The sequence below is a fragment of the Chiroxiphia lanceolata genome, chromosome 5 (assembly GCF_009829145.1).
Source record: "Chiroxiphia lanceolata isolate bChiLan1 chromosome 5, bChiLan1.pri, whole genome shotgun sequence".
In the NCBI taxonomy this organism is placed as follows: domain Eukaryota; kingdom Metazoa; phylum Chordata; class Aves; order Passeriformes; family Pipridae; genus Chiroxiphia; species Chiroxiphia lanceolata.
This window is the reverse complement of record NC_045641.1, coordinates 72,909,744-72,935,802: the sequence shown is the minus strand read 5'-3', so window position 1 is coordinate 72,935,802 and position 26,059 is coordinate 72,909,744. Positions and strand designations below refer to the sequence as shown.

The 26,059-nt window shown below is 39.3% G+C and overlaps 1 protein-coding gene across 2 annotated transcripts in view; it reads left to right on the top strand.

The window, feature by feature from the left end:
- Positions 1 to 25,602, top strand: part of GYS2 (glycogen synthase 2) — a 41,686-nt gene extending 16,084 nt beyond the window's left edge. For both annotated transcript variants that reach the window (XM_032687989.1, XM_032687988.1), the window contains 12 exons: positions 4,455 to 4,599; positions 9,203 to 9,320; positions 9,727 to 9,847; positions 12,222 to 12,328; positions 15,313 to 15,372; positions 15,972 to 16,050; positions 16,680 to 16,793; positions 19,031 to 19,157; positions 20,975 to 21,070; positions 22,036 to 22,199; positions 23,693 to 23,773; positions 24,728 to 25,602. In XM_032687989.1, the coding sequence (XP_032543880.1) occupies positions 4,455 to 4,599; positions 9,203 to 9,320; positions 9,727 to 9,847; positions 12,222 to 12,328; positions 15,313 to 15,372; positions 15,972 to 16,050; positions 16,680 to 16,793; positions 19,031 to 19,157; positions 20,975 to 21,070; positions 22,036 to 22,199; positions 23,693 to 23,773; positions 24,728 to 24,949 (1,434 nt within the window). In that variant the 3' untranslated portion in view covers positions 24,950 to 25,602. The remainder of the gene's footprint in view (positions 1 to 4,454; positions 4,600 to 9,202; positions 9,321 to 9,726; positions 9,848 to 12,221; positions 12,329 to 15,312; positions 15,373 to 15,971; positions 16,051 to 16,679; positions 16,794 to 19,030; positions 19,158 to 20,974; positions 21,071 to 22,035; positions 22,200 to 23,692; positions 23,774 to 24,727) is intronic.
- Positions 25,603 to 26,059: the final 457 nt, after the last annotated feature.

The window sequence follows — 26,059 nt, the reverse complement described above, 5'->3', positions numbered from 1 at the left end:
GCTGAGTCTAGTTTGCAAGGTGGTGGAAAATCCTGTCCCAAGAGGTATGAGAGGAAGAGTACTAAAAATCCCAATGAAAATGAGTAGTCAAGAGGTTTCATGCTGCCAATATCAGAGCACAGGCTCTCATTCCAGCTAGTGTTGCACTGTCCAGGCTGTCACTGAGCTCTCTGTGATAGAAAGCTGATCCTCTTTGTCAGCAGAGCAGCTCATGGAAATCTGATTTAAGCCAGGAAGTGTAGATTTCATTCTCTTTTGGCATTGCAGAGCTATACCAGAATGAAAGTTCTATTTGCACAAGATAACAGTCAATGGGAGGTAAATTTGATGTAAGCTGGATTTTAAAAGAGTCATTCTTACATAAATCAGGCACTGGCAGCCAGTGAGACTATGCTGGAAACAGAAGTCTTTTCATTCTTCCTTTTGGTAGGTGAGGAATTTGAACTTCAGACCTCCCTCTGACTGTTCCTGATTCCGCTGCAGCATCACTTTGAACTTGAGTGTGCCGCTGATTTTAAAAGGCCAGAAGAGATTATTTGATTCGCTGTCTAAAATCCTCAGTTAAATATTCATCAAACATGTAATTATTTTTTTTTTGAGATATAAAATATTTACACAAATGTTATGCAGTCTCAAGGTAGGGCTTAAGTGGTGAGGGTAGTCTGTGTTATTTCTGCAAAGGTGTCATAATGTTTTATTCAGGAAAATTACATATTTTAATTCCAGTTTGAATTTGTACTGGATTAACTTCCATTGGTTTTCATCATACTTTTTTTTCTTTAGGAAAGCATAGTCTAGTATCAGAATCTAGAGATTCTATGCGAACTGTGCCAAATTATCTGTCTTTCAGAAAAGTATTTACGTAGCCAGTATAGTCCTTCCTCCTTTTCCACTCTCAAATCATTCTTCTTGTTCTTTGGGAATATTTTGCACTTTGTCTTTATCATTTTGAAGTAGGAATGTCAAATTTGGATTTGCTACTTCAGTGACTGTTCACTGTTTCCAGAAGAAACATAACACCTGTATCCCATAACTACTTGATATTTGTTTTTTTTCATTCAGCGATTATCTTAGCTGTCTTAAACAGAATGTCATGCTGGAAGGTTCAGTGATTACCTACTGTGCCTCCTAACATGTTAAATTTTAAGACATGAATGAAATGTTATGCTCATTACGTGGATCCATAGAAAAGACAGAAATGAGCTGAAATTTTTCCTCAGGATTGCACTGCAGCAAATGCAGATGTGGAACATCTTCCTGTGTTGCTTTGCAATTAGACTGGCTTTATAAAGGAGTCATTTCCTCCTGTAGTTCATTCCATCTTGTAAATTCTAATAATCTGCTTGGTTTCTAACAGTCAGAGCAGGAGGGGATCCTCACCGGGAGAAGCAGTAAAATATTTAGAGGGGAGTGGATGTTGAAGGCATCTTTAACAATCACTGAGGATGAAACAGTTGGGCTCAATGATATTACGGGTCTTTTCCACCCTAAATGGGTCTACAAAGAGTTAATTTGCTTAGATCTGTTTTCCTCTGGATGCAGCTTTCCGTGGTGGCTTTGCCCGTGTTCCCCTGTGCTGGTAAGAGCAAACAAACAGCGGTCAGCATGACGCACTTCACGGCTGGTTTGCTTTGCTCCAGCTGGACATGAGGGAACATAGTTCACAGGTGCCTGAGCTGGGGTGGACATGCACCCAGAGGGCAGAGCCCATTGCTGGGCAGGAACACTGGTTTGGGGATGAAGAGCAAAGCTGCTGCTTCATTTGGGCAGATTGGCTCCACACAGCCCCGTGTTGCTTCTAATTCTGGAGCTAAGATTGGCACAGCAAGCTCAGCTGTCTTTGCACAGGGCTGTGTGGACTAAATTTGTCACCTGTCTCATCAATTAATTTTCATTTAACCTGCCCTTCAACTTGTCTGAGGCTATTTTCACTTGTCTAGCCTGCTCAGGAGTGCACAGTTCTTGCTCCACATTGTGAGGTCAGAAGTCGGGGGCTTGCTTTACTGATTGGTGGAGGAAGCTGCTGAAGAGTGAGAGCAAACGAAATGTGAGAACTCCCTATCCTCTGTGTATTCTTCCTAATAGCCCTGGAATTGTGTACCTTTGCAGAAAAATGCCAAAAGTCCTGCAAGCACACGCAAAATAAAATATTTCCCATTTCCAGAAGATGAGACAATGAATAGCAATGAAGAAACAAGCACTGATATGTGTTATATGTGTTAAATGTGTAAAGTGCTTTCATGCAGTCAAAGAAATAAAAGCTGGCTAGAGATAAGCCACAGTGCTTAACAGTTTTTTTATGAACCTTTCTCCTAGCAGTGTTGGAGGGAGTGCTTTTCCACAGTTAGTGAACATGCCCGAAATTCAGCTTTTAATTACATTTTGTAATTGAAACCCATTCTTGCTGAGAAAGAGAAAAGAGAACAAAAACCCTTGAAAGTTTGAGCAGCTATTTGTTTGCTAGCAATTTACTAATTATTTTTAGTACAAAGATGTATTTGAAAAGACTTCTACAGTTCTGATTGCAGTGGTGCCCCATCCTGTTTGTGTGTTTGTCCAGCATCTGAAAGAACTGTCCCATTTTTGTGGGTTTTTTTCTAGCACAGAATGTTTGAACAATCAAATACTCAGTTAAAAGCTGCGTGTGACTTGGTTTAGGGTAAGTGATGCACAATGCTAGAGATCTGTGGCACCCTAACAAGTCAAATTAATTTACCTTTATTTTTTCTTTCTCTGCCCACCTACTCAGTGCTCTTTCTACCATTCAACTTCTGTGACAAATGAGATATGTGTCCTAGAGAAAAGATCATTTAAGATTCCCATGGGGAATGTTGAAAATATGATATATGATGATACAACTGAGAAATAGTAGCATATTGTAAAGTGTATTTCCTACCTTTTCTAAAAATCTCTTTGGGAAACTTAGAAACTCTTGATATAGGGGACCATCAATACCAAAATAAAGCATCTGGTTTCTCTAGAAGTTTTCAGCTGAGATTTTTCAAGACTTCTTTTTTTTTTGGTCACATTAGGGTGGCATTTTCAAGTAATAGAGTGGAAGCCACTTTCTCACAAGTAGTGTAGCACCGCTGCAGAATTAGTGCTCAGTGGATAAAAGCACTTTCTTAGCAAAGCAGTTGTAAGATATCTATAGCTACATCTGTATCTATACATGTCTAAGTAAAAATTAAAAGCTGTTTGCTTAAATCTAGTCCCCCAAAATGGTTCACATTTGATCAAATTTCTTGAAATGTTCTGTACCAACATTAAGCACCTACTTTGCAGGAAAGGTCACGGTCTGAATAGGTTTATTCTGGCTGAGTTCTAAAGTGCTGGAAGCAGAGGTCACACAGTCCTAACTATAGAAAGTGCTGTCTGCCCTGCCTGTAATAATGGTTAAATCTCTTACAGGCAATGAAGTTCCACAGTCAAATGCAATCAGAGTCAGACCGGGCAGCATTAGGCAGTGATAACGACAGAGCTCGTTGAGAGTCACTGTCACTCTCCATGGAACTCACACAGTCCATTTGGTGCCCCTTCTGTCAACCTTAGGAGGTCAAGACTTCTGTTCCCATAAGTGAAACATCATTTGAGACTAAGAGGATTGTAATTTAGTTGAAATCATTGACACCTTTTTTAGACTCATTGCAGCGGTTTTGCAGTGGACATCTGAGTGAACATTTGAACCTTTAAGCTCGGGAGGTGTTGTGCTTTTCCTTTGCATCAGGATGATATAAGCTCAGTAAAAAAAAAAAGGAGTAGCTGCACGGTTGAAAGGTGATTCAGAAATGCTTTGGTATTTGGGGTGGTCTCATCTAGTGGTTTTAACTTAGAAATTAATGGAGTTAAATTGGAATACAAGAAGCAGGAAATAACAGTGATGAAGTTGGAGAAAGAATATCTCTGAGTATCAGAAAATATCTCATTTTCTATGTTCTTTGTTCCCTCAGGAGCTGTGTCTGAGTCTTTATATCCTGCCTCTCCACCACAAGTCAGAATCACCTCTCTATGATTTCCACCATTCCACCCAGTCCCCAGGTTCTGTTCTCATCCTCATTCCCTTTTCCTTCTCTTCCCTATACCTACAGTTACCAGCAACTTCCGTGCTCTGCCAAGTTTTCCTACAAGCCCTTGCAAGATGCAGTATGATGTATTGTCAGCCAGCAGGCCAAATACCACAGATCCTTACCTTTCATGGCATCATTAATCTAGTTGTCCTTCCATTGTAGAGCTGCCGTTTTTTCAGGAACATGCAGGAACTGAGACCTCTCTTGCTCCTTCAAACCCTTTGAAGTTGATAAAGTAGTTCAAAAACCAAAAGTGATTAAAACAGCAGAATTATCCCACGATTCTCATTCCCTGGGGAAACCGAGCTTGGCATGAGAAACCTTCTTTGAGGTAATAAGTCTGAGGACACACAGGTGTCTTTGTTTGTTTGTTTTATTATTTACCAGTTTGACATCGACAAGGAAGCTGGAGAGAGGCAGATTTACCACCGGTACTGTATGGAACGGGCATCTGTGCACTGTGCCCACGTGTTCACCACAGTCTCACAGATCACAGCCACAGAAGCAGAACATATGCTTAAAAGAACTCCTGGTAAGACCCAAATTGGTTTTTTTGCTATATTTCCTCCTACCATCTACATTTCTTTAGATTGAATGAACATAATAGAGACAGAGAACAACCAACTTTCAAAACTCAAGTGCAGATGATATCACTTGAAACACATTCTAGTAGCATGGAGTGTAGTCTAGAAGAAATCAAGTTCAGCACCATTTAATGACTGCTTCCAGTACCATTTTAGGAGAGCATTAATTTAACTCTTTGCAAGGACATCTAGCTTCAGGAGCTTTGTCTGTGGCAGAGTTTCCATGCTCTTAGGGCCAAACCATGAAAAGCTTCATACATATAATATTTTCTAAAATAGTCGAGTTTGTACCCAACAGTTTGTCTGGTTTTCCCCATTGTATTGGCCTGATAAAATATGAAATTTCAAAACCTTTTTGTGTTCCATGCATGAAGTTTGAGCAAGGTGATGATCCCAGTGTGATGTGTCATTAAAGCTCTCTTTAAGTCAGTCCAACACTCCATGTGCAGGTAAGCATCATGAGGGGAAAACTGCACAACGATTTTGGAGACTATTTAAGCAGGTGTGTTCACACTTTGGTTATTTTAAGCTAAGCAATACTCAAAAGACTTTATTTTCTTACTTTTTTTTTCAGATTTTTTAGGTGATTTGCAGTGCTAATTATAGTTTGGGATTGTTATCTTTGTTAACTTCAATGGTTCAAGCCACATCGTGGTTCATGAATCAGAACAAAAGAGATGTTCATTGAATCCTTTGCCTCATTCCTGACTAACTGTCAACAGGATGATGAACTTAGATTATTTTAAACTTAATTTTAAACATGACAGCCATATCTTCTTAAAAGTCACTTAAGTGTTCAGTCATTTGAATTGGGATATCTCTGAAAGGTCTTGATTTTTACAAAGTGCAGAGCACTCAGTCTCTGAAAATCAGACTTCTGAAGCTGTTTTATATTGGGATGAGGCTTCTCCTCACAACAGCTGCCCTTGAAAATCATAGTTTATGTTTTGGGATTTTAGGAGACTGAAATGAGTCTGAATCCAGTTTAATTTGGGAGAGAAAATCTGCAGACTGCTCACAGATAAAACATCAGCTGAAGCTGAAGAAAATTCCATGCACAGACATTCACAGGCCTGAGCTTTTTGTGATTATTCTTGCAACTTTGAAGAAACCAAGTAAATATGTTTAATATTGGGGTTAAAAAATTACTGACGCATATCATGCTTCATATTGACAGAGCTAGATAGAAATTCAATAGGAATTGCCGTCCCAAATCCTAGGAGTCAGCTATAAGTGGAAAGTATGTTTTGATGGGAATAAGTACTTTGCTAGTTTCTTTGAATCCTGGACCACAAATAAACTGTGTAGGAGTCTATTCTCATACTATTTATTCTCTCTGAAGTTTTGAAATCCACATTGGCTGTTTGGAAAGTTCAGCAATCCTTCATTGAGCTTGAATTCTGAAGAGGAACTTGAAAGCTGAAAGTATGTGTATGTTTCTCAACCCACTTTAAAAATTAACTTTTAAAAGGGGGATGAAGAATTGGCACAATTAAGTTTTATTTGCATTTATTGAGAGATAAACTTTGTAACCACATTGTTAGCTAAAAATAGCTGAGAAATGTGCCAAGTAGAGCTGTCTCTGCTACTTCTCTTTAACATTAAACTTGGATTATAATTCAAATTGTAAATCTTATCACTTGGAAAAGTCCCTTTAAAATTTGTGAACCTGATTGCATAGGGAAAGTTTGCACCAGGACAAAAGCCCATTTGCCAGCCTAAACCTGGCAGAATGACTGCTTGTTATTATTTAATCAATATTTTATCAAATCATATTTGTCAAAAGTTTGAGTCTCTGATATTGAACCTGTTTTCTTTGAAGTATCAAGCAAGATTCTGTCCGTGATCATAAGTTACATTCCTGTGATTTGAAAGCTGATATTACAGGATTTCTAATGTTTTCATTCAGGTATGAAACATTTTTCTCACTGGCAATAGAGAAGACTTTGAATCAAAATTCCAAGAGACTTAGGTATCAGTTGAGGTCTAGAGCTAGGCTTCCTACCTGTATATATTTGATCAAAATCATAGAAGAAAACTGAAAAAAGTATGAGTCAACCCTGAATGTTAGTGACTTATCAGCAGAAAACATCCTACTGTGCCAATATTACTTAAATTAATGCCAGTTTCTTTCCTATAAATACAGAAGTCAAAACATTCTGATTTGACCTTCTTGGCACAATTTTTTGAACAAAAATGTCATTAATTCATTAAACAACAAGAATACACTTGGCATAGAGACAAAGCTCTTTTTTATCACTTCTTCCCCAGGGTGAGGGCACATTGCCTTACGCAGGTTCAAAATGTTAGTTTGTTGAGCAGAAATAGTGAAGTGGGTGCTTTGGGCCACAAAGTTTGTTCTGCACCTCAAAACCTTAACTAAGATATGGATTATCCTGATGAAGGGGTAAATGAACCTTCAGTTAAATCAGAGAACGTGAGAGCAGGTTATGCACAGGCTGCTGCTGGTGGCTGAGAGGGATCAAGACTCCCTGAAAAATAAAAATAAGTGCGAGAGAGTGGATAGAAACTGGCCAGAAATGCCCAGTCAGGCATTTTTAGTTTACTGGGAAGAGTTTGAAATGGTTGTATTCTCAAAACTATGTCCTGCAGGAGCCTGTTGTTCCACACTGGACAAAGAGCAGGGCAGAGGAAAGAGGAGGTATGTGGTTGGTAAAGGCAAGGGAGGATGTTTCTGCTCTGTAGCCTCCCCACTCATATGAGGCCACGGAGGTCTTTGGTCAGAGAACTTTTAAGTGCTGGACAGGAGAAGGAAAAAGCACAAGTTTTCTTGTCAGGCCCACCAAGACTGTCCTTTTTTTTTCATGGAGAACCAAATCTTAAGTACCTAGCAAGTAAAGATTTCCTGGTGTTTAGTTCTAAATGTGGTATTCCAAGACAGACCCATCAAAATTTTGGGTATTTCATAGTTGCTAATAAAGGTTGAATTTTTATCTACTGCTGTTTAACCTTGAGTGTTTCAGAAGCCTTTACAAGATGAGGTTTAGTCAGAGATCACTTACCTGTCAGGAAAACACATATGTTGCTGAAGTAGACTTTAAATTTCAAAGAAGTAATTAAAAATGGCTGTGGCATCTGCATGAAAAATGTCAGGCAAGTATAGTGGATAGCATATGGAGAATTGATTGTACTTACTTTAAGATCATCTTGATAGGGGATTAACCAGAAGAACCACAGGTGTTTTAAAGAAGTCTCCATGAGTCTCTCCAGAAGTAGGAGACTTTTATATCAGGCCAGATGTTTAATGCTAGACATGTAAACTTCTACTAATGGGGGAAAGGATGGGAAACCCTGAATGTCAGGCATCTGTGACTGAAAAATCACAGCAAAAGTGGTGTTCAGGACCTGTATCAGTGGCAAGGAACAGACTGTGTTCCCATCAGTAACCCTGATGTATGGGAGGAGTTACCCATGAGCACTGGGATCAAAGGAGGTGCTGTTTGGTTTGCGTGAACCATGTGTTGCAGGGAATGATAGTATCTTACTGAAGGTCCTTTGGATGCTGCACAGAACTTTTAAAATTACTCCAGTTAATGGTTGTGATGACCAGACACCTGATGACCCCTTCAGGAGAACAAGGTTGGAATTGGCACCACTGTGCCCTCTAATAGTCAGTGCTTTTTGCTTCTTTGAAGATTCTTTGTATTTGAAGGATCTCTGGTATCATAAATTAGTGTAGCTCTGTTTAAGGCAGTTGTGTTACTTTGAAATAAGGAACTGACCTCCCCTTTCATTTCCATACATGGCTTTCATAAACCAACTCAAAGAAAAGAAAGTGGCATTCTTTCCATTTATTTCAACTAGATTTAGGGCAAGCCTTTAAATAGCTGCTGTGATCTACCAGGAAGGTGAAGAGGGACTAAACTTCAGTGTTGTTTGAAGCAAGCTATGTCTATCCTCTGGATATCCTATAACTCTACTTTTAAAATGCTGGAAATGGACAAATGCTATAGAGTCTTGGAGGAGAGCAGCTATAAATGTGTAAAGCATATTATTCTGTGGCTATTTTTAGGAGAAATCCAACAGATTACTCAAGGAAGGTCTTTTTTAAAAAGGTTTCCTATATTCTTCCTTTTCTGATAAACCCTCAGAAGTCTTGATAGAATGGATATCTCTTGTGCCATGCAGTAAACAAGGGCATAGTCCTGTGCAGTTTATGCTTTCAAGAGCTTTCAATCTCTAGTGATAGAGCAGGCAACAGTGATAGCAAGAATCAAGAGATAAAGGGCATATTGCACAACAAACACAGCTAAATGGAAACATTACTGGAGTCTTGACAGGACAAAAGGGCAGGGTCTGTCTAGTGTTGAGCAAAGGTGAAAGCCACTTTAATGCCAACATGCCACGTGCAGGAGCTTTGTGGAATAAGCTGGTGGAGACTGTTGTGCCAGGCAATGCTGTTCCCTCTCCAGAAATAGCATAATCCATAACCTGTTCACATACTGACAGCTGGGAGACACATTGGTTCTTTCCTGAAAGATTTCTCTGACTCTGAAGATGTCTACCTCTGCCTTTTCTCTGCTTTTCCAGATGTTGTCACCCCAAATGGCTTGAACGTTAAGAAATTTTCAGCAATGCATGAGTTTCAGAATTTGCATTCCATGTACAAGGCTAGGATCCAAGAGTTCATTCGAGGTCATTTCTATGGGTATGCTTTTACTTTTCAAAAATTAGCAACCGTTGTCCGACGCTATTTAAAGCAAGAACCGAAGCAGGAAGACTAATGAGTACTTCATAGAGGAGCTGAAATGTTACCAACTTATTCAAATATCTGTCTGGGATTTCTCAGTCAGAAGCTAAAGGAATTTTAGACACCAGTTCTAACTCTACTTAACAGACTGTGATATCAGAGAGCGGATCCTGATTGTTTCATTATTTACGCAAGATGCAGTTTGCCAGATTAAGGCCGTCAATTTAAAGAACAGCAGAAAAGCCTCACTTTCTTTACGTTTTTGGGATAATAAATGCCTCCAGAATAGAAAGCTGTTGTGTGCTTTGCTTGATTATATCTAGGGAAATACTTTGTTCTTGTCTGTTTGTTTATTTGCCTTCAGCCACCTTGACTTCGATCTTGAGAAGACCTTGTTTTTCTTCATTGCTGGGAGATACGAGTTTTCCAACAAAGGAGCTGATATGTTTCTAGAAGCCTTATCAAGACTGAACTTTTTGCTAAGGGTAAGAAAACTTGTGCAGCTGTTGATAACATAGAGCTTATACTCAAATTACCATACTGTGGAAGTCACCTGCAAGAATTCCTATAAACTCTGGTTTATGGGAAAGTAATTGTGGGATGCTTACAGTTTCCACAAAGCTCTTTGTCTGAATCCTCAGAGTATATAATGATCTCAGACAAATTAAAAATAATTGGTTACATAATTCTAGAAGGTAATCCATGGTCACCTCCCTTATTTTTAGAGAGAAATAATGAAAATGCTATTCAAGAGTTTGCCCTGAAGGTTTACATATTAGAAGGGAAATAAAAGTAATCCTTTGATGATACCTTTTAAAAATATCTTTTTAAGCAAATTGCTTAATTCACTGGGACCTGATAATGATATTTTGAATCTACTGTTACCACACTGGATGGGAATCTTGTATGAAAATTCCCGCTGTGGCAGCGGGCTGGTGAACTAGCCTGGGGAAGTGGAACTCAGTTCTCCATGCTTCTGTTTCCTCAGGTATAAAATGAGTGCAATGTTTCTAAATGCTTTTATGGAGTACTTTTAATTTTTAAAAATAATTTCAAAATTTATTTTTATTTTTAAATTTTAAATAAATTAAAAATATTTTTAATGTAATAAAAATATTTAAAAATATTTTTTAAATTAATTTCTTTTTAATTTAAGGAAGAGAAGAGCTAGGCCTTGTTCTGATCAAAGATCAGAGAACTTACCATTCACAATGAGATTGTTGAAAATGTCTCCATATCTGTCCTAACCATTGATATATTTAAAATTATAGACAGAAAAAGTAGGACTAACCAGTTTTCAGTCATCTAGCCAGGATCAATTGGCTGTTGTGCCAGACTCTCTCTTATGTACTCTTATCATTTAAATGATGTGGAAAATCTGGATAAAATAATGACACTGTGTTATCAGCAGGGCTGAAAAAAAATATCGATTTTCAAAGCCCTAAGAACACTTGTTCTACCACCACCTTCTGTTAATACACCATTAGAGCCTGTGGACTTTCTGCAAATCCTTCATCGATTCACTCACACAGCCTCACATAACTCAAGCATTTCTTCCACAACAAAAGTCGGTTGTTTGGCATTGCAGGGCAACATCAACTACCTGTTAATGGCATTTAAACAGCTCTGAAAGCTGATAGTGCACAAAGTCTCGTGTGATAAGAGGGAAAGAATTGCTTGAGCAACCACTGCAACAATCTCTTGTTGTAGCTAATTATTTATATCATAGAATCATTAAACTCTGTGCTGTAGCTTCTCCCATAAGCTGAACCTGACTTCACTGCATTACAGGTCCAGTTTGGATGCCAGCATCTGATTAGCTGTTCAAAGAACAGCTCTGTAATTCTTTCAAGTGTTCATCATTTTCAAGTGTAATTATTGCCCTGTAGTTGTTTCAAGGGGTAATTCCATTGGGAATAGCAGCATACTTGTACTACTTCTGAGGCTGGAAATGCTGCTGCTTCTGAAGCAAATTGTAGTGGTGTGCCTGGCCCTAAAAAATACATAGAATTGGGTGCAATTATTTTATTTTATTTTATTTTATTTTATTTTATTTTATTTTATTTTATTTTATTTTATTTTATTTTATTTTATTTTATTTTATTTTATTTTATTTTTTATTTTTATTTTATTTTATTTTTATTTTATTTTTATTTTATTTTGCTCCTTGAGAACCTTACTGACATTTTGGAGGTAATATATTAATGTTGGCACAGAGTGTTGATACACACTCAGATCACATGATGGACTCTGAACCTGCCTTGAGGAGAGGGAAGGGAAGAACCTTAACATGACAGGTGACTCCTGTAGGTTATTTTCCACTCTGCATTTCCCTGTACCTCAGTCAGAGAGGGCCTGCTAACAGCAAGTCTGTGTGTCTAAAATTTAAAATAGAGGCAACCCAAAATAATTTAATACTTACTGCTCTGAACAGGGTTCACCCTTAGCTTTTCTTTAAACAGTTGCTGACAGGAGTAAAACCTCATTCATACAAAAAATCCTTTGCTCACTCCTTTTAGACCAAATAGATTGTGTCAGGTGAGAAAATGTGTGTAGGATTTTAATTTTTCTTTATTTTAAGTTTATTTCTACGTCCTCAGCCATGGCCTCTAAACCATGAGAGGTCAGGAAGGTGTGTATTGCCCAAACTGAAACTGTGTGACAAATGTTTTACCTGTATTATCCTGAGCTGTATCTCTGACATGACAAAAAGGGAGAGTTAAGAGGTCAGAGCCTTCCTGGGCAGCCCAAGTGCATTGGATTTTCCTGTGACTAATTCCTAAAGTTGGCTGTGACACTTTGTAGTGAGATTTTATTTTTCTTTTTAATTTATTCCTCTCCATTTTTTTTGTCATGTAGGTCCATAAGACTGATGTTACAGTTGTTGTGTTCTTCATCATGCCAGCAAAGACAAACAATTTCAACGTGGAAACCTTGAAAGGACAAGCAGTCAGGAAGCAACTCTGGTAATTCCCATTCTCTCCAAGGGCTTGATACAGTGAATTCAGGACACATGCAAAAGTTTCAGCTGAAGAATTATGCCCTTTCTTTTTGCTCTGCTAAAATTGAGGGTTGTGGGTAACTAGAATGTATTTCAGGGATGAAAGAGATGAGAAAAAGAAATAAGGGTAAATATTTCTCCTTTTTTTTTTTGTGTCCGTAGTTCTTTACTTAGTAAACTTCCCTTGCCATTCTTTGTAACACATTAGCAAGTAGTATTTGCTTTGCAGCAACAAAGTCAAATGTTCCAGAAAATCCACTATTCTTGACGTATTTTGACTGTTCCTGGTATTCCCTTCAAATGTGCCATAGAGTTCCCACAAAATAAGGACTCACTGCTAATCTATCACAGAAAGCTTCTCTGTAGGAAAAAGAAATTAATTACACATTCCCTTTTATGTAGAAGTATGGAAATCATGCTGTCTGATGCAGCAGAATAACAGTTGATAATAATTGTCTGTAATTTTGTGTACAGCCTAAAATAGGCAGTGAGGCTTATAACTATAAAGGGAAAATTGTCACAGGCCTTCTCAGTTTAAAAGTTTTAATTTTACAACTTCCCAAAAGCAAAAGCAAAAAAGGGAAAAGCAAAGCAGGAGCAGACTTCTTCACCTCACTTTAGCTGCTGTGTGATTTTATGTAGGGAAAGGCAAATATTGTGAGGTACTTCTGAACTAAGCAATGTGGCAAAAACTGAAGCTTTGAATTCATAAGGAAAATCAGTGGTGGGTTATCGGGGATGGATTTTGTTTAAAAAGCAAAGGTGAAAAATGCCATTGCACTCAACATCTTTACAGATTAAATCTCTGAGCAGGGGAATGGGAACCGGCACCTTATCAGGGGGCTACAGCGGTTAAACTCTGCTGCAGAAGTAAGGAAGCTGGTCTTAAAACTGAGGGACTAAACCCCACAAGGCCTGCTTTTATGCCTGTGTCTCACTGTGTTTAAGGTGTTTGTGATGCCAATTCTGTATTTATAAAATGATAGAAGTCTGGTTTAGAGATCTGTAGACGAAAGGCACTGTGTAAGAGAAAGATACTGATTTTGTTGTTATCTCGTTAACTGCCTCCAGCAGATGATCTCTGGCTCAGTTCCTGGGTATCTGTAATAAAGTTGAATTTGACAACTAACAGATACTAAACCTCCACAAAAACAGTGACAGAAATAGTTTAACAGGGGTCATTGAAGTAATTTGGCTTTTGCCGTATCTGGGAGAGAAGGCAGATATGAGAAATGTCTCTGCTCTCTAGATTATCTCTGGAGTCATCACACAGTAACTTCTTGGGACTTACAGGGAACATTCTGGCTGGTTACCACTCTGGAAACAGGTACCACAAATGTGGAGGTTGGAAATAATTGCCCATCTCTGGCTTCCCAAAAATAATGTGTCTGAACTTGAGCTGCGTTCACTGCCAGTGGAGAGGGACAGTTCAGTCCAAAGGATGTTTCATCCCGTGTCACTTCTGGAAGGACCTAAGATGGGTGAAAGGAATGATGCTCTGAAATGGACTGTCACCCTGTGAGGATGTGGGGAGGATCTGTGCAACCAGCTTAAAATCTAGATAGTTGAAGTGGGATAACATAAGTTACCAGAGTTTCTAATGAGAACTACACAGGAATTGAAGGAATATGAGTGCAGTGAGAAACAGCCGTGCTTGCAACGAGTATTTTGGCCTGTACTTTGTCTTTGATATACAGTATGTGAAGTTCGAATATAATACAACAGATACACATTAAATAAATAATGTATAGGTGTTAGGAAAGTTTAAATTACATGAAATATGCAGAGTGTTGTATCTCTAGTACATGGTTATTTCTCTGGTACTCAGCAGTGCAAGGCACATTGGTAACAGTAAAGGTAAAACTACAATGTAAAATCATGCAAAAATCTGCTGCTTCCAGCTATCCTTCCCACTGTGCTCCATGAAAAGCAAAAGACCCTCTGCATCATCATATGCAGCATTATCATGGTCATAATCTGGAGCTCCAGGATAAAATCACCTGACTACAGTATTACATAGTAGCATTAGATGATTTTAAGGATGCCACAGAAATGAAATACCAGAAGAGGTTGGCACTTATAAAGGAGTAGACGATGGCTGATCTGGGATATAAAATTCCTCTACTTCTGCAAAAGCAGTCTATCCCATCTGGGTTAGGTTTTGGATATCGTGCATGGCATGAGACTAAGAAAATATGGTCATGGGGGGAACAAGTTTGATGGGATTTGGATCAGTGTGGTTTGACATTTAGCTGCTTTACAACTCACCCAAAATTAACTCATCAACTATTGTGCCTATGTGATTTGGGAGAGAGCAACTCAGGATTTCACTTAACAAGCTTTGTCTTAGCCCAAAGTATACACAGAAATCAGAAAGGCAGAAAAAGTTCCAGGAAGTGGGTATTTTACTCAAATTCAGAGTGCTTTTGCTGTTTTGACAACAGAACTTGCAGTTCTGTTTTCAAGTTATTTCAACTAGGGGCAGTATAACTTACTCTTTGCACTTAGAGCAGTGGTTCACTGGAGTTCTTTCTTAGTTAAAAATAAAACATTTGTCTAGCACAGGCTTTATTATTAGCTTAAAACTTGGCCCAAGCTTTTTAGGGAGTTTTTTTTGTTTTGCAAACTAATTATGACCAACTGCCTTTCAGTCTAACACTTGTTTTCAAAAATCTTTGAGTTGGGAAATAAGGCAGAAAGAGGAAGCTTCTTTTAAAATTCCTTGTATCTTTTTATTCGTTAAATTGGAGATCTCTCAGTCTTGATTAATGTCCAATATTAATGATCGTGTTTCAGTATGTAGAGTCATATATATGGTCTCTTTTTCATAGTTGACATGGAAACGTGGCCCACTGATCAGAGCACAGTTTAATTTCCCACAGCAGGAATCTCTTTTATGCTTTGTCCTGGATTCTCCTGTTTTATACATGTATTTATTTATCTTCCTAGGGACACTGCCCAGTTTGTGAAAGAAAAGTTTGGAAAGAAGCTCTACAATGCCCTGCTAAAGTGAGTGTGTAGGTTACTTTGCTCTGCCTTGCAGAGCTACATATTCAGGTGGTTTACCTGTGGTGCTTCTGTGCTTCTACTCTTTGTGGAGGAAATTTTGACATCCATAGGAAGGATGTGGGACCAGATACAGCAAATCACAAATCACAGTGGAAAAAAATAAACACATTAGCATCTCGTGGTGTAAAGAGTCTTAAGAGATATTTGGGATGTCTAGGTGATATAAAGGCTTATTCAGTGTCAAAAATGAGCTACCTCAGCTTAAAAAAGCATAAAGTAATATTTATTAGTGGTTTAGTAGTTTCAAAAGACAATTGGAAGTGAATGACCCAAAGCATAAATGACATGACTGGAACTTCAGCAAAGACAAGCTGTGTCTGAAAAACAGAGGAAAAAAAAAAGAATTGCTTAGCTTTTTTGAAAGCTAATTGACAAGTCAGCAAGTGTATGGGAGAACAAAATATAGGGGATATAGAAGGGCCATGAAAAAATAAAAAGTAAAGATTCATGTTGATATCAGACCTTGTTTGCTGTTTCTTTGTTTTCTTTATCCTGTTAACAAATCATTTGGTAAAACAGGCTTTGTGTTGATTTTGCAGAGGAGAAATTCCAGACTTGAACAAGATTCTTGACCGAGATGATATAACCATTATGAAAAGAGCCATCTATTCAACTGAGGTCAGAAAATGTATTAATTACAGAAATATCTAGTACAGATGATAAATGTGATGATATACAGGGGTTGTGTGTGACATATAATGATATGTGTGCATTGGGAAGATGTTTTCAGCAAATATACCTCTCACTGGTAACATTTAAAGATCAACTGTGGCTATTTTTAATGCCAGTATGACCTAAACTAATTCTTTTGGGAAATTCATGGATCACATGCAGGACATCAAAATTCCTAATTCTTTTCTTCTGCAGTAAATGTAAATATTTTGTTGTTCTTGAAGCCTGGATCTATTAAATAGGTAAAATCAAACTCTTAAGGAGATACAATATATTGACTAAAACCCTTCGAAGTTAAACAGTAGACCTTTCTAAAGGTTAGTACAAATACGTGTATTTGGAGGTAAATGAAGCAAATCCAGATTTTATGGTCTCATTTATGGCCTTAATTATATGGAAGACAACATTATGTGATCATTCTTTCTTACCTTAAAATGCAAATGTCACATCAATGACAAAATCTCCCAGTCTTCCACTAACCTTAGAAAACGGGAACACAACTGTTACAGAAAATGGTGACAGAACTGTTTGCCAAGAGTTTTGTCTGGCTTATGGATTTCTTCTTCTGTCTTTAGAGACACTGTCTGCCTCCAGTGACCACCCACAACATGATTGATGACGGCAACGACCCAATCCTCAACACCATCCGGCGCATCGGCCTCTTCAACAACCGCACAGACAGAGTGAAGGTACAGCCTGTCCTTTTAATTTTAGATGTAAAATGGAATTTCTTTGAACAGTCCCAGTCTGGATCAGTCTGCTTCCTGTACGGAGTGAAGAGTTTCTACTCCTGAAATCCAGGTTGTTTGCACCTGGATGTAAAACTCTGTCACAGATTAATTTGCTTAAAACTAGAGGTCCAAAGTTTGAGCACAGAAGCTTCTGGAGTATTGACTCATCTCTTAAGAACAGCCCCCTGATACTCAGCATTTGCTGTAGAAAATAACCAGGGCTTCAATCCCTAGCAGAAATAATTCTTGTTTTGGTTGAAACTAAATGTATGTAAATAAATCCTTTCCTTATTTCCATGTTTACCTTGTCAAACCACAGAAATGATCAGCGTCTGCTCTTACGAGTTCTCCCAAAGTTTTTTTTTGGTCTGGCAGTCTTTCTGTTAACTGTCTCAACGTCTGTCTAGTCCAAGTAGAACCTAAAATTGCAAATTATTCTTCTTCCAAACCTTCTTTTAAAAGTCATATCCCTAGTATCTCTGACAATGACATATCACCTGTTCTCAGTGTTTTGCCTCTTTAAACCCATGACAATAACAGTAAATATTTTCCCCAACTTCCTAGTTGCTTCTCCTTGGCTTAACATATCCTCTGCTAAGTGTGTGTCTCCAATGAATTCTGGGATCATAACATGGTAATAATGTACTAGATGTAACAAAAACAGGGTGGAAAGATGCACTGTATATAAATGTTGTAAAAAAATCCCCAGAACTAGAACTAGACAACTGCTTGAAAATTAGAAAGCAGATAGTACATAACACTGCAGACACCTCTTCCTGATTCTCAGCAGACTTGGTTCTCTTGCATATGTCAAGTTTGTAGAAAACTGTTGTTACCACTGGAAAATTACCTGCTGCATGAACAGGCTTAATTCTTAATGTTCTTAATGAGCTGAATGTCATGGACAAAAAAAGCTTCAAATGGAAAGTAATTTTGAGAGGTGTGTGACATATCCACCCAGACACAGCTGGCGTATGAAAAATACCCTCAGCAATGCCAGTGGAATCATTGGGTTCAAATAAACTTGCAAAATGAACCTACAGCCCGTTTACTGGCTGAGTACCTTCATTTATTTACTCAAGTGAGTAGCGTGATTATATTATTAAGAAAGGGTAAAAGCATAGCCTTGACATGGAGGGATGGCTGCAGTTTATGCAGGGAAATAAGCCCAGGGAAGTTCAAACCGTTCCTGCACACTTTTTCCTCCCAAAGCTGACTGGACAGATCATACAAGGCACTTCTCTGCCTGCCAGTGGAAATGGGGCAGTGACCCCAAAGCCCTGCAGAGTCATGCAGACAAATTAGCTTTAGTCCTGAGAGTGGGACATCAGCCTAGGTTAATTAGCTTTGTCTTTCAGCAAGATTAGTTGACCTAGGCACAGGAGTGTGGTGATAGGACTATAATATGTCTGGTTCCAAAATTCTCTCCGTTCTTGGGAGAGATCTGTCAACTATGGGAAACATTCCTTTATTTCAGTGTGTGCTGTGTAGCTCACGAGTGCTTTTTATCTGCCTGAGGCCTCTTCTTAACAAGACATCCCAAATCACAGAATTGCTGAACGGTTTAGGTTGGAAGGGACCTTAAAGATCATCTCATTCCAGCCCCCCTGCCATGGGCAGGGACACCTTCCACTGTCCCAGGTTGCTCAGAGTCCCATCCAACCTGGCCTTGGACACTTCTAGGGATGGGGCAGCCACAGCTTCTCTGGGTAACCTGTGCCAGGGCCTCCCCACTCTCACAGCGAAGAATTTATTCTTAATATCTAATCTACACCTCCTCTCTGTCAGTTTGAAGCCATTCACCCTTGTCCTGTCCCTCCAGACCCTTGTAAATACTCTCCCTTAATACACTAGACCAAGACAACCCATATGGTCTTGCTAAATGCCACAGCTTTAGGCATAACTCTGTATGCACATGGTCTTTCTGGGTAAGAATAATAAAGCTGAAATGTTAAATGTTCTCCTTTCCAGAAAAAAAGGTTTCATTATCAATACTATTTCCAGGACAAGAATGCACACAGGCAGGATACATTTTAGTGTGAGAAGTGGATTAGATAACAGATGAATGGTCAGAGGAGGTGTTGTCCGGATACTTAAGAAAAGAACAGAGTGAATAAATTGCTTAAGCTTATTGATAATTAACATGTACCCATGATAGTTTTCTTTTACCTCTAATGCAAGTTTTGAATATCCAGGTGATCCTACATCCAGAGTTTCTTTCTTCAACAAGCCCGTTGCTGCCCCTGGACTATGAGGAGTTTGTCAGAGGCTGCAACCTCGGTGTATTCCCATCTTACTACGAGCCCTGGGGTTACACTCCAGGTAGGCAACCTGTACCCTTAACTAGTACAGAAAGATGGACACCCATTCTGTTGATGTAGAATAACTTTGCAGCCAGTTTCCTCTGGAGGGCTGCAAAAACTCTTGAGGCTCCATTTTCTCTACAGTGCAAAGGTCTTACTGCTGGAAAAATTTGGGGGCTGGGTGGTATAAAGTGTCATCCACTGACTGACAGCTACTCACATTTGTCCTTGCACTGCACCCTTTCCAATACTAACATGTACTCCTTTGTTTACTGTGAATTTAGAGCAAGAAATAATTTCTATAGCTTAATTATTAACTTGATTCCAGGATTTTAAAAGAAGATTTATGGGAATGTAACTGTTGAAAAAAGCAGGGCAAGAAATCTGATGCTATGAGCTGACCCAGTTCAGTGGGTTTAATTCAAGATAAGAGTTAAGTTTGAGAGAATTGTGTGACACCATAGCTAAATTATTTACCACAAATACACACAGTGATATTGAATCTCATGAAATTAAGTGGAAATTTCTAAAAATACAGGGAGCATATAGATTCTGACTTGAAATCTGACCCCCATTCAAAAAAGGCATTGAACACCTGACTAAATCAGTGCAAACTATGAACTTGAGTACCTGTGAAGATCAAAGCCTGCATGTCCATGTTTTTCATGTCCTCCAAAATACTTTCTGTAGTCTTGATATGCATCTGAAGTTGGGGTACCCCTCACAAGAACATTTGTTTTAAGCCAATGAATCAGAATAGAAATTCTGCAAGTTCTGTCATTCTCCAGAACTTGCTCTCTCCAAGTAAGAGAGCTATTCATTTCCAAGATAGCCCTCTTGCATGCCAGCAATTTCTTGTCCTGTTCTAATCTCAGCTAAGGTATTAAGTACAAGTGACAGCCAGGGATGATTTCTGACCTGGACACAAAAGTCAAACTGCTCCTTGGCAGTTTTGAGGAAAACTGTGGTTTACACTAGCCAAAAGAGTTGTTCTCTTTCCTTTACTAATGCAAAGGCAATTCTCTTTGCTGATACCCATTTAAATCTCCCAGAAAGAAAAAGTGATTTTTTTTTTTAAGGTAGGTTTATAAGTCTTTTATAGACATGTTTTATTGTCATATCAATGAAGGCTCCATAGACGTCTTTCTGCACTTCAAAGGCTGGAGTGTTTACTTGATCTGTGTGCTGGCTTACGTTAGGCTTAACTTCTGCAAAAACTCTTTTAAATCTGAGGGAACAGTTATCCTTACTCACAGTTATGAAGAAATAGCTACAAAATATGCATATGTTTTCTGATTTTATAAAATTAGCTCCGCATCTACTGTGAATGCAGTCCTGAGTTAGTGGTGGGGTTTGTTGGTTGGGGTTTTTTTCTTGCTACAGGGACCAGTTTACAAACAGTGAGTATCAAAACCAAAGTTTAATATGATCCTGGTCCGAAGAGAATCAGCTTTGTAAAGATTTGTGAAGAACTAATAGGGGTACACCAGGCTTCAATTGAAAAGTCAACCAATCCAGGCTGTATACGGGGGTTCTCTGTTTCAACACTGCACTCCCAGAAAGTTTTCATTTTAACTGCTGAGAAACTCAGAGATATTTTTGCAAACACAGTGTGAAATGTTGTATTTAAAATTTCTTTTTCTTCCTTTCTTTTTTTTAACTTTTTCTCCGAATCCACAACAAAGCATTGTAGTTTTCACTTGATATTTTCAGGACAGCTCTAGTGTTATGGGATCTTCTTTCTGCCTGTTTAGTTTTCCTTTTATTTTCTCTCTCAAGGTGAAACCTCTCGAAGTTTTTAGCCCTGAAACATTTTTTGTCTGTTTCTTTTGGCAGCTGAATGTACTGTGATGGGCATTCCCAGTGTGACTACAAACCTCTCTGGATTTGGCTGTTTCATGCAGGAACATGTTTCTGACCCAGCAGCTTACGGTAAAATTTTTGTAACCCCATATCAAATCATCCCCTCTGAGTTAGGGAAGCAAAAAGCACAACATGTTTTCACTCCTCAATTTGGTGCTTTCACTAATGCAATGGAGTTCATTATTACAGCTTTCAATATCTTGTTATGTTGAACTAGCCTTTCCAGCTTTTGTATTTATCCAAACCCTTTCCAGGTTTTTTCTCTTTTGTCTGCGTTTAACCTTTTGTCTTTATCCTTCCAAACTCCCCACTGCTCATACTGGTGTAGAGTCTCCCAGCATTTCCCTTTAATGCCTTCGGTTGCTCTATAACACTCTGAGCCCTTCAAAAGGAGCAGTGAAAGATAGCTGAGGTCTAGTACCATCTTCTTCCTAACACCCTGGTGTAAGGAAGGTGCCAAAAATAAAGTATTAATCTTAACAAACTGCGTAGAGGCAAAGCTTACCTCTGCCCTCTCTGCCAGAATTGTCTCTTGACTGATGTATGTGAGTTCAGTGTCTCTATGGAAACACTTGTATTTCTACAGAAATCACAATCTCTCTCCTACGGGCTGGTTCTGACCATCCACACTTAAAAATTCTACAGCAAACTAGGAAAACACTGGATTATGTGGGGGTTTTTTTGATCAGTCAGTATTTTAAAAATCATGGGAGATAAAAAATGATGTATCTTTATCCAGAAACTCAAATCCTTTTGGACATACTTACACAGCAACAACAAAGCCTCTGAGTTTCGAAGCATTTGCTGAATTTCAGGTAAAGAAAATGAAAATGAAAAAGAATAGTTCTCTTCAGCTTTCCATTCCATCAGAATAGTAACAAATGTTATACAGTTGTAGCTGTGTTTTAACATTAAAAGGAGTGTATAATGCATGTGATGCTTATAAGACTCTGTGGAAGAAGGTGGGTTGGAAATGTGAGAGGTCAGATCCCATTTTCAATTCCACTCATGCCCACCTTTTCTGTGTCCCTCAGGTATCTACATAGTGGACAGGAGGTTCCGCTCCCCGGACGAGTCGTGCAACCAGCTGACCCAGTTCCTGTATGGATTTTGTCAGCAGTCCCTTCGCCAGAGGATCATCCAGAGGAACCGAACCGAGAGACTCTCGGACCTCCTGGACTGGAGATACCTCGGCAGGGTGTGTGAAACTGTGTAACACAAGTGTTAAAAATTCCAGACTCATGGTCTGATCAACAATCTTCTCATTGTGCTGAAGTGCAAGGACTTCCTGGGCAGGGGCAGAGGAGGGGAGGGACTGAGCTCTGCTCTGGGGGGACCAGGGACAGCACCCACGGAATGGCTGGAGCTGTGTCAGGGCAGGGTCAGGTTGGATCTCAGGAAAAGTTTCTTCCCCCAGAGGCTGGTTGGGCACTGACCAGGATCCCCAGGGCAGTGGGCAAAGCCCCAAGGCTGCCAGAGCTCCAGGAGGGTTTGGCTGATCCTCTGGGGCACAGGGTGTGACTCTGGGGATGGTCCTGTGCAGGGCTGAGAGTTGGACTCAATGATCCTTGTGGGTCCCTTCCAACTCAGCACATCCTGTGATTCTGTGAGACAGCCCTGTTCTCAAAAGCACCTCCCAAAGGTCTTAAAGGCAAAGCCTGCCCTGACATTCCAGTGTAGTGCTTCCATGCTCCAGTGGCAAGGAGAGATGTGACTTGAGTGAATAGGTTAGAGCAGCAGCCAGTCACACCAAGCTCTTCCTGGTGCTAAAGACAATGTAAAAATCTGGTGACACTGGCAGCACATACACTGAGTAGGAATTGTGCTCCAGAGTCATGTGGGCACTTCCAAAAATCCTACCCTTTCTTCTTAAGATGCTTCTGGACCCTGAGACTCCTCAACACTCCTAAACCACCTCTGTGCCTTAAAAGGCAAAGTAGTGTTTTTAGTTTGGCACAGAAAGCACTGCAGGACCACCTGCTAAGAAGACAGCAGGAAAGCAGTATTCCCAAGGCCACAGAAGTAAAGAAGTGGATGGACACATATCAGTTTTGTAACTCTTTTGGACCTTTTCCTGCTTTGATATCTGTGTATGAGAACCTTAGTGTTTATGTGGTTCCACACAGCATGAGGCCCTGATACAACCAGCTATTTGTTCTGTGTATGTGCTGCAAACTCAGGAGTATAGTGGATCTATAAATATTTTTGCCAAATTCTTGAAAGCCAGGCATCAATACACTCATAAATATTATTTTTCTGTAACTGTTACATGTGCTTCCTGTGCAAGGATGAGTCCAAGGTTTATGTGCACACTGAAAGATGTCAATTTTCCTGGTTAAAAGAGAGCCAGTTCTGTCTTGAGGGATAAAGAATACCTGTCCCTCAGTAAGAACTACACTGACCAAGACAAGTCCTAGTTTCCATCTTAATACATCTTAGTCTTACAGGAACCTTATTCAGCTTCTGTTCCAGGCTTTTTTTGCTGTGAATCTAACATGGATGGCTCACTCCTTCACAACAGTGTGTTCATTACAGGCAGCAGTATCAGCTGGACTCTGCTTAGCTGAACAGATGTTTAGACTTTGTTCAGCATCATCTTCTAGAAGATACTCATTTTATGTTCTTTTTCCCCCCTGCTTAAATCTACCCAAGACTTCCTTGACTTGTAAAGGCTTCTCTTTTGTGTTGCAGTATTACATGCATGCCCGACACCTGGCCCTTAGCAGAACATTCCCAGATAAATTTGAGATGGACCCAAGTGCTCCACCAAAGGTAAAATCTGCTTTTGAGTTCATTTTAACTGCCTTACAAGGAGGGAGAGAAAGCATGTGTGTGTGTGTGTTTGGCAGAAAGAGGGAGAAGAGAATGAGCAAGTTTTGGGTTAACTGAAGGAAAATAGGAACTCACAGTTAATTACAGACCCAGTCTCCAGTCAGGAGTGATAAAGGAACAGCTCTTCAGATGATTTCAAGGGACTGGCCCTTGAAATTCCTCTTTTAAGAGTGGCAGCTTCTAATGTTACTTCTGATAAATGTCATGGGGACGTTCTGGACAAAGCAAAGAGAAAAGGCAAGGATGTTCTAAGGAATGTGAGGCAAAGCATTGCCTTCATCTAAACATGGTATGTTTTCTGGAACTGCAAGGGGTCAGTTTAAAGGCAGACCTTCAAGCAGTTCTTGCCTAGTATGTGTTAGCACCAATTGGAGAAGGGAGGCTGTTCAGAACCACTGTAAGAGCAATGTTATTTGAAACCAAACCTCCAGAGAGCAACTCTTTTTTTTCTTTTAATAAGAAGGAGAAAGGAGACTCAGACCTAAACCCCTTGGTTTGTTCTGGTTTAGCAGATACTGATATTACAACTAGAAAGCTGTTTGGAAATTTCAGACTGAATCCTGACTGAATTTCAGTGAGCATATTCTGACTATAGAGTACAGAAGGATTTTGAGTTGTGCCAATGGTTTTAAGGCTCAATTAAGTTTGTCATATCTTGCAAAAAGCAGTGCTGGAAGGGCAGCATATTATTTATGGCATAGGCTAAATATCTGTGCCATACAAGCCTGTACTCACTGACAGAGGAGGACTGAGGGGATTTGGGTTTAAGGGAGCTTAATTTCAGAGTGCAGAGCATCCCTGTTCCCTTTGAAGTGTTGATAGCCTTAAATTTCTGTGCACAACCAATTGGGGAACACCGTGTTAACATGTCCAACTTGTCTCTCTCTCTGCCAGACGGAAGGTTTCAGGTACCCCAGGCCTTCCTCAGTGCCACCATCACCTTCTGTCTCTCAGCATTCCAGCCCCCAGAACAGCGAAGCCGAAGATGAAGATGAGGATGAAAGATACGATGAGGATGAGGAGGCCGAGAGGGACAGGCAAAACATCAAGTCTCCCTTTTCCCTTGGAGCGTTGCCACAAGGAAAAAAGAAGCAGCACGGGGAATACAGGAACTGAATTCATTGCTCCCACTCTGGCAGGGTGTCTCTCCAGCCATTCGACAGTTCCTCCTGTAGGCTTGGCAAGCTTTGCTTTAAGGACAGTGTGATATAATTAGGAGAATCTTAAATGTTAATTAAGCTACACTGTTGGAAAGCCTAATATTATTTCACCTTGAAAGTAGTTTAAATTACAATTTTCCTGTGCCCCTTTGAGGTAGAAGAGATTTCTCAAGCTTAATAAATCTAGCGAATGCAACAATCCCCTCAGGAGCTTTTACAAACTGCAGATCATACCTTTGTCTACATAATCACTGCATTAATCATAGTCTACACAGGTAGCTCCATTTTGGGTATCCCAAATGAATGAATTCCTGCTTCATTTATGTTTTCTCTTTAAACCAGAGCTCAAAAAATTAGAGGGAAAAAAAGTGTTACACTGGAGAAATACTGGAAGTGTTAAAAAAGGTACACTGAAAAGAAAATGGTCTTTCTTTTTCCTTATGCTGTTTATTGCAAGCTTACATAATTTAAAACATTTTTTTACAGCACACAGAAGTGTCTTGATCCAGTGGTAAAAGTCTTATGCAGTGGGCATTTTGAATTTTAGAGAAGTCATCTTTCTGCAGTCATTTAGACTCACAATAAACAGCAGACCATTTATTTTCTGATTCCTCTGGTATGTCTCTTTTGTTGTTTTCGTCTTGTTTTAGATTCTAAGTTTGTTAACAAACTGGTTTGGGAGGAGATTAATGTGGCTTGGCTAAAGTGAATGGCAAAACTTCCTTAAGTAACACCTTGCCCTGCAGACAAACCTCCAGTCCACAGGGTGATGTGGCAACATTCAAAGATAAGTAACAATTGCCCCATTAGTCCACAATTTATTTCACTTCTAGAAGAGATCTAATCTAAAAAATAATGCTAAAAGAACCCACAGACGGATTTTGAAATGCACCTGAAATTTCAAAGTGCTTGGGGAATAATTTAACCTCACAACAAGAACTGGACATTTCGTTTGCCTTACAGAAAACTTTTCAGTTCCTAGAGATGCAGTTCCTGAAAATGCTCTTCAGAAGCAGATCTTGACATGAAGATGTTAGGAAGGAGATTCCTCTTTTGTTTTAGAAGG